Source organism: Photinus pyralis, unplaced genomic scaffold, assembly GCF_008802855.1.
Source record: "Photinus pyralis isolate 1611_PpyrPB1 unplaced genomic scaffold, Ppyr1.3 Ppyr1.4_LG8, whole genome shotgun sequence".
Classification (NCBI taxonomy): domain Eukaryota; kingdom Metazoa; phylum Arthropoda; class Insecta; order Coleoptera; family Lampyridae; genus Photinus; species Photinus pyralis.
This window is the reverse complement of record NW_022170819.1, coordinates 1822193-1841184: the sequence shown is the minus strand read 5'-3', so window position 1 is coordinate 1841184 and position 18992 is coordinate 1822193. Positions and strand designations below refer to the sequence as shown.

Here is an 18992-nt window from a genome sequence, read left to right as displayed (position 1 = left end):
GGGACAGAAAGAAGGGCAGTAGTTGGTAGAAAACTGTTCCTTTCGTTGAGACCTTTAATTAGAATACAATGAGATATAAACGAGTCAATAGGCAGTTAGGACCGAATTCTTTACTCGGTTATCTACTAAGTATTTAAAAAAATTGAAGGGTTGAAGTAACAAAAACAACGAGAAAGCACAATAAAACAATAAGATCTTGTTTACCCAATGTGGGGCCGGATTTACAGCTTGCAGATCCCCAAGCATGATGTAGGGATGGACCCTTATCTCTACCTTAAAACAAAACAAAAGGTTTAGTAAACGTTAGAGTAACATACCTATTAAATCATTTTACAACCTTCTCTATGCGACATTTTAACTGGGTCGGGCGCCCCCTTGGGTTGGGGGCTACAATAAGCTTAGATCATATATGATCTAAGGCTACAAGCACTCTGCTTGTACCTAAATCCGGCCCTGTACTGATTTATCCTTCAAGTCCACTGGGTCTTTCATATTAATAAGGCTTGAAGTGAAATTCGCAACTTATTTTACTAGTGCTACCTACCATTGAATAATGTACAGATTCTTTATTCAATGGTAGGTAGCACTAGTAAAATAAGTTGCGAATTTCACTTCAAGCCTTATTAATATGAAACCATTGAATAAGACTCGACTCGACTCTACATCGAATGTTTAACTATGAAATGGAAACCCCTTGCGCCAAATTACAGGTGGCCACCTGCACTCCCCTGACCGAATTTGAATGACGCAAACCAAACATACCTACCTTCAGGGGCGGATGGGCCCACTGGGATACCGGGAAATTTCCCGGTGGCCCGTCGTAACCAACTGTTATAAATGTATAGTTGTATTTGTATACTTAGTCGTTCAAGATTGGAAGAGACATAGAAAACTGACTCTCGGTCGACTGAACTGTGATTCTCAGCGCGAGGCGTGGTACGATGACGGTCGTAACTTGTACCGTATCCGTACGATGACTGGCGATTGCGTCTGCTCACTGCTCTATTTCACGGAAACGCTTGTTTGGCTAGTTCAAGTTGCACTGTTCCCTCTATCAAAGTATGTGCAGACAACAGGACTTGATTTGTTAAAATGTAACTCTATGGTGGACGATACCATACTGAATTTTAAAAAAATGCAAAGAAACATGGCGGAAGTTGAAGTCTCTGCAGATAAATTCGTAGAATGGGTTCATTTAACTTGAAAGAAGAGAATTCGATTTTGTCATTGAACAGCAATTGCCTGAAACACGTTCACAAAAAAAGAAAAATTCTTTGATGAGACAGCCTCTGATGAAGTCCCAGAAAGTCAGAAAGATAAATTTAGAGTAGGCTTCTTCAACGTCATTATGGACACTGCGGTAGAATCAATTAACAGAAGGTTCGCAAAAAACGCTGAATTATGCAGGGATATGAATATTCTGGACCCGAATAATTTTAACGAAATCACTAAATGTGAGCTACCTGAAAGTATTGTCAGAAAAATTGATAAGATTTGATGCTTCCGCAACTCCTGCGAAATTGAAAGAAGAGTTAACAAGTTTTGCGAGCAACTGGAAGTTTATTAAGCAGTCAATTGAAGATTCTTACAAAGTGCATTACGGTGATGTTGAAGTAGATTCAGACGATGACGATGGTTTAGAAACAAGATATGCCGAGGCCGAGGAAGATGGATCAAAGTCAAATACATGCACTGAAACCAAAAAATGCCAGAACTGCGTTATATGCTGCTATTGTGCAATTTTAAAATATAACTTGTTTAAGGGAGCCTATTCTACACTGGCACTGGCTTATCAATATATACTTTCAAATATACTTTCATTACCCATTTCGCAGGTAGCTTGAGAGCGTTCTTTTTCGACGCTAAAATGTATTAAGAATAGGTTAAGGAACACTGTGTCTGATAATAGACTTGAGTCATTCATGCTGATGAACATCGAGAAGGAAATTTTGAACGATATCGACAATGAAGACGTAATCAATCGTTTAGGTCAAACTACCAAACTAATGAAGGGTGCATTATTGTATTAATGATTTTTATATTATAAATTATAATATTTATATTCTCCAATAATCTGTAAGAATACTAATGTTTTGGGTTACCTTACCTACTGTTTTAATATAATAATGTTTATGTTATGTAAGAAACTTAATTTTATGATTTTTTTCATTATCATACATATTTTTTAATAAACACACCATTCACCAAAAAAAACATAATTTGCTGATCGCTGCTTATAATTTTGGCCTGCCATCATTCAGTTTCCCGGTATGATTTTAGTTGCCCATCCGCCCCTGCCTACCTTATAGTGTATGGTACTAACATCAAGCCGGCAACGTTTAAGAATGGCCACCGGAACAGCTATGTCCTCCAAAAGACCAAAACCAAACCAGATCCCGCTTAAATTTGCAATCGAAAAGTGGCACGTGATCAAACATCTAACGCTGGTCCCACTTATGGAACACAAAATGAAATACTATGATTCATAAATAAAAAAGTTTGCAATTCGTTTCATAAATGGCCGAGATGCGAAAAGGGCACTGTGAATTTTGAATCGATTTGACTCAACTTTTGGCATTGCGTATTATATGGCTAGAGCTATGCCCATATTGAATTTCATGCAATTCGGTTCATAAGTAACAGAGCCAATTCACAAACTACGATCTACAAATTTGATAAAGAATCCACTTACAAAATTTCATCGTAATCGGTGCATTCGTTATGGAGATATCGTGCTAACGGACAGACACCGCAAAATTATAAACTCGCTAGAAGTTTGTTAATAATTTCGAATGAGCAATAATGAAAATGTCAATGTATACGATAATTTATTGATATTAAGGCATGGTAAATATAAATTATCATACACAAAACATTGTATAAAAACAGATTACAAGGAAATTGCAAAACAAAGACCTGGTTGAGGTACAAGCAGGTACAAGGTCGCTACACAACAGATGAGTCATCTTTGGTGCAAGAAAACAGCAACACGAAAAATTACATGGCCTTAGAGGACAAATTTAAGGTTTACAACTATCTAACATGCGGAAGTTATAGTGAATGGCCACTGATCATATGATATATACATTCTAAACCGAAAAGTTTTTGTGTTAGCACCCCTGGAAATAATAATAATAATAATATGGTCTTTATTTCAACACAGATTTTATGACAATTATTATAACATATCGCATGGGGCGATATTCAGCTCACGTTAGAGGCGCGTGCTGTTCTACCCTCTAACCCCATAATTCGTTTGTTGTTTTTTTTAATTATTGGTCATGCATGTCCACTGCTGTACGCTTAAGAAATAATCATAAGGGACGTATTGAAATCTATTTTAAATCAGTTTTTGGTAGCAATATGGGTCCGCGTGGTCATCGGTTCCAGCTCCGGTACCAGTTATTCTTTTCGGTTCTTCTTCTTTAGTGTTTCCGCGTTTGCGACTCCATTTTGATATTTCTCTTTGTCTAGCACTGTGTGTAAAATTTGTGCTTTTGTCATATGAATCCAGGAGTTAATGTTATCTAGCCAGGTCGTGTTCGGTCTGTCTGGACGTCTCTTACCTTCGATCTTGCCCTCCAGGATAAGTGGCAGTAATTGGTATTTTTGGTGGTTCCTTAGCGACATGGCCTAGGTACCTATTTGTATGCCCGGAAAACAAATTTAAACTACACGATCCTTTCTGTGGGACAACTTAAAACCAGATGGTTGTACCGTAAGAAGCGTTCGTGCTCTGGAAACGGCGCAGATAGGTTTCCTCTTCTTCTAAAAAGCCGCACGATTGCCAGCTCTTAAAAATGTGCGCATCGTCGTAACTTATAAGTTTATGTATGCAGGATCAAACCTCTCATTTGATCATGCTAACATTTCCTCGATTTTACGCCTCGACACGGAAATCCTCAAGCACGATCAAACCTGCCTCAATACACATACATAACGAGTATCGCTATCACTCGTCGTTATCGCTTTTAATGAAGGTTCTAACTTCACAGACCGTCCAATATCGGTCTTTGACACGAGACAAAAAATCCTCGTTGATATTTGAAGCATTGAATTTATAAAATTCAATGTTTGAAGTACAATAATATAAATCGTCCACGGCGTACGATTCATTGCGCATGCGAAAACAACGTCAACGTACGTTGACCCTTCCGGCTTCCCCCAACTATTTTGGAATTGGAATGCGAACTCAGTTCCGTTTGGTAATAGTCTAGGGACCAGTGGCTATAGGGTATGTCCATAACGGCGCACCGCACATAGCATCGCTCCCTAACATTCCATACTGGTTTTCTGCAAAAGACAGGGCATTCGTTTCTCCTTGTCCATCGCGCGATCCTACTATACACTAGGCTTAAAAAATATTAAGCTCGATATCTCGGTGCGGAGCAGGACTATGTGCTAGGCGAAAGGAGAGGTTTCGTTGTGGCCACTATGAGTTGTTTTGCTTCGACCGTACCAGGCTAGGGGCAAGGTTTGGTGCTGTGCTATGCGCGGTGCGCCGTTGTGGACGCCGACTTACACTCTGGCGGCTCTGGTTAAATTCTTTGGTACGACAAAAGAGTTGAATATTAGGGTATTTGTAGGTTTAACATTTCTTTTTTAAATGTTGCTGAAAAGTAAACTTACACAAAATACTTCAAACATGCGCAGTGTATACTACGGCGTGGACGATTTAGAACAACGGATTGTGAGTGCCGTGCGTTTAGACACTTCGTTTTTGTCGACGCATTAAACACGCTCAGTCATATGCATGAAATTAGCAATATGTCTTGTTGGACTTGAAAATGGCATACACAATCAAATCTCAATCACAATAATTTTGCATTTAACAACAAAATGATGGAAGCGGTTTATTGTTTATGTGGACGTACTTATGATCCTAATGTATTTATGATACAATGTGATGTATGTAAAGATTGGTTTCACGGCAGGTAAGTTCTTTATAAATAAGAAATGTATATGTTTTCATTAATATAACCTCAAAATTACTTTGTTTAGTGTAAAAAGTTGTAATAATAATTTATATTGCAGCTGTTGTAACTTTCAAGAATACACCGCGATAGAAATAGAGAAGTTCCATTGCCCTAGATGTTCCCCAATTTACGGATCTTCAATATGTGAGTATCACGACTAAGTGTGGAAGTTTTTTGTTGAATGCCGAGTTTTAGATAAACCGTATTTAAACTGGCACAGATATGACTATTGGGATGGCAACGCGTCGACGAAGTCTGTGCAGACGGGAACTCCAGTTTTTGTACGCGAATTAAGAGGTCGTCATTTTACAAATGATAGCGAAGTAGTTACACATATGAGAGGGCAACAGTTGACTGACACCCTGTTGCAACAGCAGGGATTTAGTAATCCTATAATAGTCGACAGCGTCGATGGTTTGGGTATGAGTGTTCCTCCTAGTAATTTTAGTGTGTATGACGTCGAAGCTTCCGTCGGTGGCGAAATGGAACTCGATGTAATAGATGTTACGAGACAATCCGATATTAAAATGAAACTTAGTGATTACGTCGCTTATTACAATAGTACCAATCGAATACGAATTTTCAACGTCGTTAGCCTCGAATTTTCCGAAACAGGGTGAGTTTTTATTATTCATTTCGCAATTTCTACATCTTAATTGGCGCAATCAATTACATTCTTTTATTATCAAATGAGTAACTGTGACGCTATAAACAACTTTATCTTTGCAAGATTATAACCAGAAATTATTGCACATTCGTCATCAGTAAAACATTCTTTCATTACCGGTGAAGTCTAATCGAATGTTTATTAGTGTTACGGTGACTAAAAGATAAGTTCGCATGAGTGTTTCATTCAAGTCATGATCAGGTCACTTTCACGGATCAATTTTATCTGGTATTATTGAGAAAATCACTATGATAATTCAATTGGTTTCGCATTAATTGTTTATTGTGCGAATATTTTTAATTTGTTTACTTCGTTCTAAAAAAACATTAGATTGATCATGTGTGGTTTGGTATTGCATTTGTTAAACAGAATTTGACTTTATTTTGTAGTTTTTACACTTCATTTCTTTGGGTGGGTATAATAGGTACCTTTAAATATTCTTTGAATAGATTCAGTCTATAGATATTCACTGTTACCTTTCGTGTACCTAGAAATTCAAATTTTTCATTTTTGTATAAAATTTTAACACGATTGTATTTAAACAATGATCCTTGCAATGATCCTACTTTGTTAGTTGTCTTTTTTTGTAGTTTGCAGTAGATAAGGCACCTATCTGCGGATTTCGTAGCTGTACCTTTGGTTACAAAGGTCCTGGGTTCGAATCCCAGGAAGGACATGTTGTTTGTGATTGTATTAAAATAAAGGGTAAGGGAAAAGGGCGGTAGTTGGTAGGAAACTGTCCCTTTTGTTGAGACCTTTAATTAGAATACCATGAAAGATAAAACAAATTTTACCCCCCCCCCCCCCCTCCGTGCACTCCCAGAACCCGAAAAGAAGTCGCGGATGGAAGTTATAGTTTGTAGAAACCAATTCCTTTCAATGAAACCTTTCATTAGAATACCATGAAGGGTAGAACCGAGGGTAGAACGCCCCCCCCTCCCCCTCTCATTTTCAAAAGTTTTACCACTAGAGACATGCGTATGCAAAATCTTGTGTCCGGGTAGGTTCGGATGCACATCTTTTTGAAATTTTAAAGAAAATGCGCAAAAAATTAAGGGGCTATATTACACTCTAATTAGACCACAGTGTTTGCATCTCGGTTTGCATAAAAGATGTTGAATATTGGAAGTGGTGGTGATGTACCAAATTTGAAAAAAATGTGTGGCTGCAAAACATTTTAGAAAAAGGCACTTGTATATTGATTAGTAATTACATCCTGTGTATAACATGTCTTTGTGTTGAAATTTTGCATATTGCTTTAAGATCGACTCCTTACACGTGTTCGTTAAAACTAAGGTCCAAAGAATACCATCGACGATGTTCGTATTATAAACGAATGTTGGATTGCGCATGCGCAAAACAAATTTTTTGAATGGGCCATAGTATTATTTCCATTCAAAGTGCCTGTGTATCAAATGTCATTTTATTATCTTAACGAATTAAAAAAGTGGTGTTACGCATGCGCAAAATAAATGTTGTGTATCAATATTAGTTTTACATCTATTTGAGGTGCCTGAACACAAAATTTCATTTAGATATCTTAAATTAAAGAATTGGATTGCGTATGCGCAAAAACTAACGCTTTATCTGCAATTTTGTATATGGGTGCTTCGAATGCTACAGTGACAAATTCTTGACAAAACAACTTCTTAGCTCGAACCAAAGAACGCGCTTTTTTACCTTTTGTTTGTATTTATTGCTAATATGTACCTATCACTAATAATACATTTGTTATCTACAGTCAAGCAACGTTGCTCCCTGTTAGTATCTGGATATCCACTCGAAAACTCCGCTTGTTAATAAAAAATGTGGAAAAAAGTTTTATGACGTCACGTTGCTAAAAACTCAAATATTAAAAAACGTTTTTGACAGAGTCTTACATCCTTTATGTTTAATGTACATTTGTAAATCCAAAACGAAACATTTCGAACTGTCTGTAACGTACTCGGTTTGTTATAAGTTAATCCCCGACTGAATTTACGTTGTGTAAGTTTGGTTGGGTGTACCCTCATATTGTGAACATTAAATGTGCGCATGCGCAGTCTATGCGCATTCTGCGTATTGCCAACTACCTTATTTATGAAAATATTTCTTTGAAATTTTAACCATAGATGCCTCTAGTAAAGAAAAACAGAGCGCACATATCTATGGCAGTTTAGGAAGTACTGATCATTCCATGGAAAATGCACTGAAGTTACTTTTCTTAGGGCGAAAACCTTTTTATTTGTTATTATTAAAGATAATTGATTTTGGCAAAATCTTTTTTATGTACAATTCATCGCGATAGACCGTTTTTATACAGGGTGCTTGGTTTTTTTAAATACGACCCCAGACTACATTTTTTCATATGGACGTAAAATTCTTCATTGTTTTTTTGTGTGTGAGATTAATTAGAATTATTTGGAACTATTAAATTTTTCCAGGTAACAAATAAGTTGTTGTTTTAAACATTCCTGCCATCTTTTATTCGCCATGGAAACCGAGATGTCTGCAATAAAAATATGTATAAAATGCAATATTTAATGTAAATATACCAAGTAATAAATAGAAATTTTACACTTATTTCAAAAACTCCAAAGTATGTAGAGTTGTTCGTATGAAAAAATGTAGTTTAGGGCTGTATTAAAGAAACCACCCTGTATAAAAATTGTGTATCGCGATGGATTCTATATAAAAAAGTACATACTCTAAAAAAGATTTTGCCAAAATTAATTATTTTAAAAATAAGAAAGTTAAAGAAATCCACTAAATTTGAGAAACGTCCCTTAGCGCCCAAACGAGTAGAGATGAATTCTGTTTGCACCAGTGATTTTCTTTTTAAAATTGAGCTCCGACCTAGGTCCATTTTTTTCTATCTCTTAAAATACAGGATGGTTCTATAAGAAAGTGTCCAATCTGGACTACCTACCCTGTACATACATCTATCTATCTATCTATTCACAGGAGAGCCCGACCAGGCAGCACTTAGGCACACCAAAGGCTCATTGTGCTCACCCCCTTTCTTTCGCAACTAAGTTCAGGGTCCGTTCCTCTCAAACCCTGTTTAGCCTAAGTTGATTCTACCCTTCCCTCGTTCCAGATAGCTGTGATGATGTTTGTCTCTGATCAGGACGTCACAGTGACAGACCACATGCTTGGTAGTTTCATCTGCCTCAGAACCTGAATGTGTGCTCCTCCACAAGCCCAATGTTACACAGGTGATAGTTGACCATCCAGTAAGGACACAGGTGATTGCCAAAGCGCCCTGTTAAAAAGGTCCTGAACTGTCTGAGTCCGGTTGCTTCTTACCAATGAGTTTGGAATTGCAATCCGAGTTAAGCCACTGCTCGCTATCCGGGAGAATGACTTTATAACTCTTTGGTCTTAGTAAGACCTGGATCACATCTTTTCTTGTGAGGAGGGAATCTGATCCGAGGGTTTCCTTCTAACACCACCCGTGCCCAAGGCTGCTTCGATCCTTCCACTCATCCCAATCGTTTACCCGTATGGAAGCCTTCCGAGCCTCTGCTTCCACAGCTAAGTGTAAAGGTTTCTAGTTCCAGAAGTGCCTCCATGGCCAAAGTTGGTGTGGTTTTCATGGCTCCAGTGACTTCCCAACACGTGAGTCTCTGGGCTTTTCTGATTGGCTTTGCCGCCCCTGTCCATGGTAGGCTAGCAAACGAGTGCACCGTACAGTTTAATATACCAGTTGAGGCAACACTCCACTCTGCGGACATCTTCTAGTAACCGATGAGCTCGTCTCCGTCGTCCCGATGGAGAATATAATGACTTTGCTTCCAAGCATGGCTCAGATCCATCTTACCGATTTTCGGTGGAGCTCTCTCCCTTACCTGGCGCAGCCGGAACACTCGCTTTCGTCACAAAAGTGACGCGCGAGACCCCCGCGTGTGTTTGAACTTCTGCCGTTGGAGTACCTGATAGGATGCCTCATCGACACCAAATGCGAGGAGGACCTCCCGGCGGAAGAACGTCCTCAATTGGCTCGTCCGGAAACCAGGATTTTGCCTCTGGAGGTGCTGCAAGATGGTGGCCGTGTCATCCGGGAGCCTGTATAACACAGCTATTACCTTGGTTACATACCCTCTAGGAGGAAACAACTTTGAATTTTTGGTGTATACCCTTTTGACTTAATTTGAATTAACGTGAATTAATGTGAATTAACGTGAATTAATGTGAATTAATTTGAATTAACGTGAATTAATTTGAATTAACGTGAATTAATTTGAATTAACGTCAATTAATTTGAATTAACGCGAATTCATTTGAATTAACATTAATTAATTTGAATTAACGTGAATTAATTCGAATTACCGTGAATTAATTTGAATTAACGTGAATTAATTTGAATTAACGTGAATTAACGTTAATTAATTTGAATTAACGCGAATTAATTTGAATTTGAATTTTTGGTGTACACAAAAAATGGTACTTGTTTCCCCTAGGACGCGTCAGTCCAAGGTGTACTGGTCTTTGCATTCGGCCTCCCCCCGTCCATCTCGTTGACAACTACACCCATAATGCACCTCGGCCGAGGCTCAGTGATGTCCACCTCCGGGTGTGATTTCGGAACGATGGTCACTCTAAGCCCTGCCGTAGCTACTTGCCAATAGGTTGGTGGTGCACCCGTAACTTTGGGTATTCCAGAACCTTGAGGCTTCTTCTCAAGTTGCCCTGAGCCAGACCCTGGAGTGCTTCCCTCCGATCTGAGACGCTTGGTGCCTGACGTCGGGTTGCCGCCCTGAGCCAACAACTCAGATACAGCACTTGGCCTTTGCAGGGCTATTCTTCTTACGAATAAGAGCTGGCCCAACACCAGGTCGTTGAATGAGGCCCTGCGTTGGAGCCGTCGACTCTTTCAAGGGGCCTGCTCTGTTACCGGACTCCTTTTGAGGACCCGGGCTTGTTGGCCCCCTCTGACGAGGAGCCCAAAAAGGGTTTGTTTGAATAATCGTCCATACAATTCCCACGAGTAGTGCGGAAATGCAGAGCCGCTTGCCCAGGGCTTGGCTGCCAGCGCCTTCCTGAAGGAAAGGGGCCACCACTCGGAGGTTGCCCAGTATCCGAGGGGCACCATTATCACCACCTTGACTTGAAAGTTTGGTCCACGGCGACGACTCCTATCCGTCACCCGAAGACGCGCCCGATGAGTGCCTCCACAGCATGGGTAGTTGAAGGTTTGTTGTAGGACTTCAACGCTATCTCATTTTGTAAAAAATTGTGAAACTTCACCTATATTGTGCCAAAATGAATGATGATACTTTTATTTATTTGTTTATTTATTATCCCTCTTTTGTTCTGGGCCCTCAACCGGCTTGCGCCCAGTTAATATACAGGGCGTTTCAAAAAGAATCATCCGATTTTGTAGGTTTATAATTTGTTTAGACGCCATTTTGACAATAACTGAGCTGGGCGTTGACAGAAGCGCGCTACTGCTACCTAGCGGAAACCACGCGAAACTCGAGAGCTTCCTCTTACTAACAGTACATTGTTCTATCAAATCGGACTTATAGATGAATAGCAATAAATTTTTAAAATCGGATGATTCTTTTTGAAACGCCCTGTATATAATATAAATTTCTAAGGATCCTCAGGTCCTTTATAGTTTTGTATTGTCGTCCGTCCGTCCGTCCGTGTGCGCTCTAACTCTTTTTAAAAGTGGTCGATTGTGTTGAGATTAGGTGTACGGATACTTTGGACATTAAGGACGGACGCTATGGATTTTCAGGAAGCTGGTTCAACAAGAACAAAAGTTATAGGACTCCCAGTGAATCGGAAACAGGAAAAACTGCGGGCTCAATATAATAGAAATCAAAATATTTCATTCCCTAGGTCATGTATCGAGTTTGGACTTTCGGTACATTATTCCCTATGACTCTTAGATGTGTAACAATTCAATATAGCTCTTCTCTGTGGTATAGGTCAAAAGTTTTAGAGCAAAATGTACCTAAAATTATTTTTTACACATGAATTTGGAGCTTTAAAAGTTTTAAAACGCATGATCTTGATGCTGAAAGAGTACGTCACGTGCACATTTGATAACCGCATGTGTGTGATTCAAAGATGTTAAATTATTTTTCTGAGGTTACATGGATTTTGATCAAAATATGTCAAAATCGTTATTTAAGCACCAAGATCGTTGGGAAAAAGACTAGGGGCTTTATCTCAATGCCCAAGATATGAATTTGAAATGGCGACCACGTGGATTTTGATCAAAACATGTCAAAATCGTTATTTATGCACCAAGAACGTTGAGAAAAAACCAAGAGCATTATCTCAATGGTAAAAACATGAATGTGATCTATTTTTGGCGGCCACATGGATTTTGATCAAAACATGTCAAAATCGTTATTTATGCACCAAGATCATTGGGAACAAGATTAAGAGCATTATTTATCTCAATGCCCAAGACATGAATTTGATGTATTTTTTTTAGTATCAATTGATTTTATTTAAATATTATATAGAATATTTCGAACATTTAAAAAAGGTTTAAAGAGGAAGAAAATTTTTAATTGTAAGATTAAAATAAATTATCGTTAAAAGTGATTGTAATACTGAGGATCCTTCGATATTTTGTTGTATCGGTTTATTAATATTCGGTTTAAAATGGCTTAATTCGTATAACATAGCGTGAAATAGAATCATACATCATGTGGGTGGATTTTAGTTAAATTTAGTGTGACTGTAAGTATGCATATGTTGTATATTGGCGTGGGGTTACGTTATCAGTTCATTTCTTTTGTTATCTTTATTTTACTGTAAAACATAAAACTCCAGTAAATGTTTTCTTATTACGCATCCTGATTTATAGAACTGCAAAAAGTGACATCTCTAGTATGATCATTAAACCTCTTGTATTTTTGTGTAACAAGTAATAACTGAGGTGTGTTGCCTAAACACAAAACCTATGCGACCGCCCATAGTGGTCATGAACCATAACAACCGTTGCCCGGGGTATGTTTAGGCAACTTAAATTGAAGTGGTGTACATGACGAAACCATACATTCACCGCAAAGACGATTAACAACTGGTGCTAACTAACGCTAAGACTAAGTAATCTTGAACTGACGGCAAATAATTTATTTTGCTTTTATTTTTGAGTGGGCGTGGTTTCAGCCAAGGCTGCTCTACCAACCCAACCCACTATGCATTTACAAATATCCATGCCCAAACTCGGATTCGAACCACGGACCCTTAGCACCACAGTTCAGCTTTAACTGAACTGCGCCACAGGGGGGCTGCAATACAGCATAATGTCACAGTAACGCTTCATATCATATGCATTGCTATTGTCATGTATCTGACCAATTTGTACATGTAGTGCCAGTATTATTAATCCATAAATCTAATGTGGTATGTTCACAGATTGTCCAGATATGTGGAAGCTCCAATGGTTGCACGAAAATTAGATTGGGTTAATATAATGTGGATGCGAAACTACCATATACCTCCACCACGTGTTCAAAAGTATTGTTTAATGAGTGTAAAAGATTCGTATACTGACTTTCATGTCGACTTCGGTGGTACAAGCGTTTGGTATCACGTGCTGAGAGGTGAAAAGATATTTTATTTTATTCGGCCCACACCTGCAAATCTAACATTGTATCAGCAGTGGATGACTTCTTCAAATCAAAGTGAAACCTTTTTCGGCGATCAAGTGAGCTTATATTGGCGACGTTTCGCAATACTAACTGTTTATATTCAGGTCGATTGTTGTTATAAGTGTACTTTACGGCAAGGTCAAACTATGTTGGTTCCAACAGGGTGGATACATGCAGTTCTAACACCGGTTGACGCTTTGGTGTTCGGAGGGAATTTTATGCACAGTTTGAACATTCCAATGCAATTACAGTATGGACTAAATTAAATTGGGTTTGTTCTAAATTGTTTAATTTCAGAATTTACGAAATTGAAAAAAAAGTCAAAACCTTAGAGAAGTTTAGGTTTCCTTTTTTTGAAACGATGAACTGGTTTGCTGCTCAAAAACTCTATCAGCAAATACGCGAATTAAATAGCGAGGAAAAGAAGTGTCCCGATCTGCTTTTAGCTGGTCTAAAGGCTCTCTTGGCAGTATTAAAACAATGGAATTTAGAAAAGGATTATAATGTTAACGTACGAGAGCAAATACCCACCACAATAAATTCGGCAAAACTGATTAAAGATATATCAAAAGAGATTCGGCACGCTGAACGCTTCATAAATGCACTAAATCCTCCCAAACCAGAACGCGAATCAAAGAGGAAGAGGAAACGGCCCTTCAATAAAGACTTTGTCGATTACCCGCTGTCTCCAAAATCATCCCAAGAGGTAAATTATTGGTATTATTGGAGAAGGTAAAATTTCGAACTATGTTGCAGTATTTTTCGGAACCAAGAATTGAGCCCAACCAGCCACGAATTAAATTAACGTTACCCAAACCGGCGATGTATCCATACGAGAATATATCGTCGCATAACATATACGCCAATAATCAAGAACCGGCCACGCCTTGGGATAGCAATCTGTTCTACCGTCCTGAAGAAACTACCGCTATTCATCGAGGAGGGGCAGTTTTAAAATTTAAATTAGGGTATGTCTTTGTCGAGATTTTAGGAGAATCTGTTTGGTATGAAGTTAGCACTGAGCAAGAGCAAAGAGCAATCATTTTGGAATTCAAAAAGTAACTTTGGAGTCTAGAGGATTGCTTAAACCTTGTCCTCTTATTCATTCATTTTGAAAATTCAATCATAACTTAATTTGTCGCCGGTGACGATCCTTGAGAGCCAAGGGCCTCCCATCTTCAGAGATCTTCCCTATTTGCTCGGTCCTTGTTAATCAATTCAGGTACAACACCAGGGAAGGCGGCTATTTTTAGCTTGTCGCTCAGGGCGGTCTTCCAAGCTGTGCAAAAAAACGATTAATCCATAACTTATCGATTAATAGATAATTAGTCATTTAAAAGTAGTGCTTTGCAAAAAACGATTAATCGATAACTTATCGATCAATAGATAATCGATAAATTTAAAAAAAAAGTTGACTAATCGATAATTTATCGAAAATTTTAAATCTATAATTCCCCACAATCTATCGATTAATCTCACAACTAAACTAAGAAAATAGATAATTATCGAGAGAATTTTTAGCGACATAAACTTGAGAAGTCCATTTTTAATGTTTATACCAGCTTACTTAAAACAAAAGCGATCAAATAAGAGCAGTGTGGAGTTGCCATGATCTAGTGCTGTGCAAAAAAAACGATTAATCCATAACTTATTGATAATTATCGATTATCGACGGCCGATAAATTAAAAAAAATATCGATTAATCGATAATTATCGATAATTTATCGATTAATCGATAATTAGTCATTTAAAAGTAGTGCTTTGCAAAAAACGATAATTTGATAACATCGATAATTATCGGTTAATCGATAACTTATCGATCAAGTAAGAGCAATGTGGAGTTGCGATGATCTAGTGCTGTGCAAAAAAACGATTAATCCATAACTTATCGATAATTATTGATTAATATCGATAATTATCGATTAATCGACTGCCTATAAATTAAAAAAATTATGGATTAATCCATAATCGATAATTAGTCATTTAAAAGTAGTGCTTTGCAAAAAAACGATAATTCGATAACTTATCGATTAATCGATAACTTATCGATAAAAAAGATAGATAATTATCGAGAGAATTTTTAACGACATAAACTTGAGAAGTTCATTTTTAATGTTTATACCAGCTTACTTAAAACAAAAGCGATCAAGTAAGAGCAGTATGGAGTTGCCATGATCACAATTCACAACCTATTTCTCTACTAATTTTTTAGGATTATCGTCCACTTGATCACCTTTGATTTAAGAAAACTTCAGCACACCTACGTACAGTTGCTTTAATATTTTTCAAAACATCCTGTTTTTATTTAAATTATCTCTCGCAATACCAATACAAAAAAAGAAAAAATGTTTGCGAGTGTACGCATGGATGATGTAATTATACCGTCTAGATTGGGATCCATCTTGTAACTATACCGATTCAGAACATATTTATATCGATAACATTTATAAAAAAGTATCGATAGTTTTCTCTTTATAATTACTACTTCTTATCTATTAATCGATAATTATCAGAGATGAACAATTTTCGACAAGTGTCAATAATAATCGATTATTATCAACATCTAACAATCATTATTGATTATTTTCAAAAGTTATCGAATTATCCATACTTATCGATTAACGATTAATCGATAATTATCGGACTAAACAGACTTATCGATAAATCGATAACAATTTTATTTATCGCCCATCACTAGCTGCTATAGCCCGAATTACAGGATCAGTCAATTTGGTTTGGGTACCTTAGGTTCCTTCACTTCCTCAATTTGATACTGTGCTCGAAAGGAATATATCATCTGCAAAAATTGGGGAAGTGACCGTCGTATTACCACGTAGGGTGTACCCTGGTTGACTTCTCAGCATGCACAGGAACGGTTGCAAAACTGTTAAATAATAGGGGCCAAAGATGGTTGCATTGTCGAAATATCCTTATATGCTTCATCTACCATACATATCGCCTTCTTACGGAGTGCAAGTGCCAGTGCTCCTTGAGGCACTATGTCGAAGGTTCAGGTCTAGGAAACGCACTCCACTTTTTTGAATTGTTGAGGCACCTGAGACCGCGAGGTATTCTCCGTCACAGCTTCAGTATTTAAGAAAATGGTATATTCTCCATACTAGAACAGAAAGAAGTTTGTCTTCCAGTTACTCACGTGCATCGCAAAGAGGGAAGATTTGTCATGCTGTGACTATTATCAGAATTTTAGCAGTATACAGACTTGATTAGACTATTAGAAAACTGCTTATGCTCCTTCGATTTTGAAGCTGAGTTGTGGTCGATTCAATGTAAGAAAGAGAGTCTTAAGGAGTATTCTTACGAAAATCACGTTCGCGCTCATTTATACCAAAACGCAAGCAAATCGAAATAATTACGAAAAAATGTCTAGAAGATGCATTGTAGAGAACTAAATTTCTAATAAGATCGTTCACTAGGGCATATGCCTACTTCAATGGTTTTTGAATTGAGTCGGTTTATGTAGGTGTTTGCAATACCTCCGAATGCTTATAACACTAAACATCACGGTAAACACATGCCGTCGCAGCGTTCTTTGTTTTGTGCAAAATTACATGGTCTATCATTTGCGCATGCGCAATCAACTCTTATTTGTTAATATATTTCGTTGAAATTTTTACCACAGATGCTTCTAGTAAAGGCAAAACAAATCGCACATAGTAAAATCAGATCTGCGCATGTGCAGAGTGCACCAGGCCGACTTTCTTATTTATGAAGATATTTCTTTGAAATTTTAACCATAGATGTTTCTAGTAAAGAAGAAAATAGCTCACATAGCTACGTCCTTTTGGAAATTACTGATCAATTGCATGGAAAATGCGCCTTATTGAAATAAATGCTCGCGAACGTGATTTTGGCAAGAAAACTCTTTATAATTCCACTAGTTGAAGTGGGATAGGCTGAGTATATTCTCCATTTTTCTTGCATTTTGTCCTCATACAAGATAGGGAGTTCATAAACCTCTTGCCCCCTGTTTTACTTTAAATTTTGTTTGGAGTTGGTAAAAGGAATTCGATACCAAGACATCCCTTGTTTATTATTGAACCCAAATCTCGATTGAACCCCTCAAAAATCTCAAACCTTATGAAGAAATGGTTTCAAAATTATTTGCATCAGAATTCCCACAGAGAAATTAACTCTTGGCATTCCAACCAGATTCTGTAGAGATGCTTTGCTTGTATGTTGTAAAGCATTCAAATTTACTAAAAACTTTTTAGAACCAAAGACTATTTCGCCCACAATAAACCCCCCGACGTTACCGATACGGAGGTTGTGAACCATTTAATTTCGCCTTCTAGTACAAAATCAATTTATGACTTCCACGATGACAGTGAAAAAGAGGAGGGAAGATTGATGGTTGATGAAAATCATAAAAAAGCAAAAAAAAAATTGGCCGCTCCAAGAAATGCACCGAAATCGAAATCCGCAAGTAATTTTTGTTCCCTTTAGTTTGATTAGATGTATGAGAAATTTCTTTTAGCGTCGTGGTGTGTCAAAAATAAAAAACCAAAAAATGAAGGGGGTGACGGTTTACTGCCCAAAAATGGGATTGAATCTCTCCTGAAGGCTTCCGTTCTTACAAACAAAATTAAAAGGTAAGCAATACCGCTCAGTTTGGCTAAGTTTATTTAATCGATGTGTTAGGGAGGAGGGGGGCTGTGCGTCACCTTCTACAGAAGATGCTATAGCCGGAATGTTATCAATTAGTCAAATGTACATCCAGCCTGGAAGGAATGTATCTAAAAATTCGCGTAAACATGGCGTAGATAGTGACTCTCCTGTCGACGAGGAAAATGTAAACAACGTTCATCAGGACGAAGACTACAGTACATATCTACTTTTATGTTTCACTCTCCTAAACATGTAACTCTTGCAGTTTATCCGTCGTTAGATAATTCGGACGATGAAGAAATTCACATATTCAAACCGCGTGGTCGTTCAAAAATTGACGAGGCGTGGAATCCCAAGGCTAGAGTCGGCCCTCTGCTGCCGAAAATGAACAGGCCGCTGAGGGAAGGGACAAAGAAACAGGCTGTAGAAAAGGTACTCGAAGCAGCGGCAGCTAAACGTGCAACTGAATCTCCAGAAAAAGTATTTCATAGCTTCCCTAGTCGAGGGGTGTCATGACATTTTTAATTTTAGAGTCCAAAACGACAATATAGGAAAAGAAAGATAAAACCCAAGCCAGTTATGAAGAGCCCACCATCCAGTTCGTCTGCAGTTAGTACACTGCCTAGCACTTCTTCCACCAGTCCTAGCGTTGGTAAGTAAGGACTTTGATACAATCACAATTCCATAGCATATTTAGTCAGTGGTTAAACAATAGTAAACGAACATTAACTATTGTAAAAAACCTTTGGTACAATGTATAGTTTAATTATTTTTTCTGTTTTAGCAATAACACACAAACAGCGAAAAGGAATGAAAACGGTTAAACAGCGGCTGGGAAAAATCTTAAAGATCCACAAAATGATCTACTAGCCGTAATTCGATACTTGAAGAATTGCATCCGATTTGTGTTCTTTTATTAGTACAGTATTGTTAGATTATGTTAAAATCTATTGTTTAGTAGAATACTTTCAATTTGATTGGACGGAATTGTAGAATTTGTTTTTATCCTTGTTAATTAGTAGTATAGCTAGTTTTTAACTTTTAACAATAGCGTATTTTCAGTTTATGATTTGTTAAACATTTCTTAATTTTATTTAAAATAAAACGATTATGAATTTTGTA

At 37.6% G+C, this 18992-nt stretch overlaps 1 protein-coding gene across 1 annotated transcript; it reads left to right on the top strand.

Moving 5' to 3' along the window:
* Positions 1 to 4765: 4765 nt before the first annotated feature.
* On the top strand, positions 4766 to 18992 carry LOC116177968 (lysine-specific demethylase 7B-like). The gene is made up of 13 exons (XM_031497169.1): positions 4766 to 4934; positions 5035 to 5120; positions 5172 to 5592; positions 13009 to 13300; positions 13349 to 13494; positions 13542 to 13950; positions 14001 to 14212; positions 17477 to 17688; positions 17740 to 17854; positions 17904 to 18085; positions 18136 to 18350; positions 18402 to 18522; positions 18655 to 18992. Exons 1-13 carry the CDS (start codon positions 4840 to 4842, stop codon positions 18738 to 18740), a joined length of 2592 nt encoding a protein of 863 aa, XP_031353029.1. The 5' UTR covers positions 4766 to 4839; the 3' UTR covers positions 18741 to 18992.

Bases quoted from the DNA above. Each gene is read 5' to 3' on its own strand.
- LOC116177968 (XM_031497169.1), top strand. From the start codon at position 4,840: ATGATGGAAGCGGTTTATTGTTTATGTGGACGTACTTATGATCCTAAT. The intron at 5,593-13,008 runs GTGAGTTTTTAT...GTATGTTCACAG, and splicing joins CTCGAATTTTCCGAAACAGG to ATTGTCCAGATATGTGGAAG. The intron at 17,689-17,739 runs GTAATTTTTGTT...AATTTCTTTTAG, and splicing joins ACCGAAATCGAAATCCGCAA to CGTCGTGGTGTGTCAAAAAT.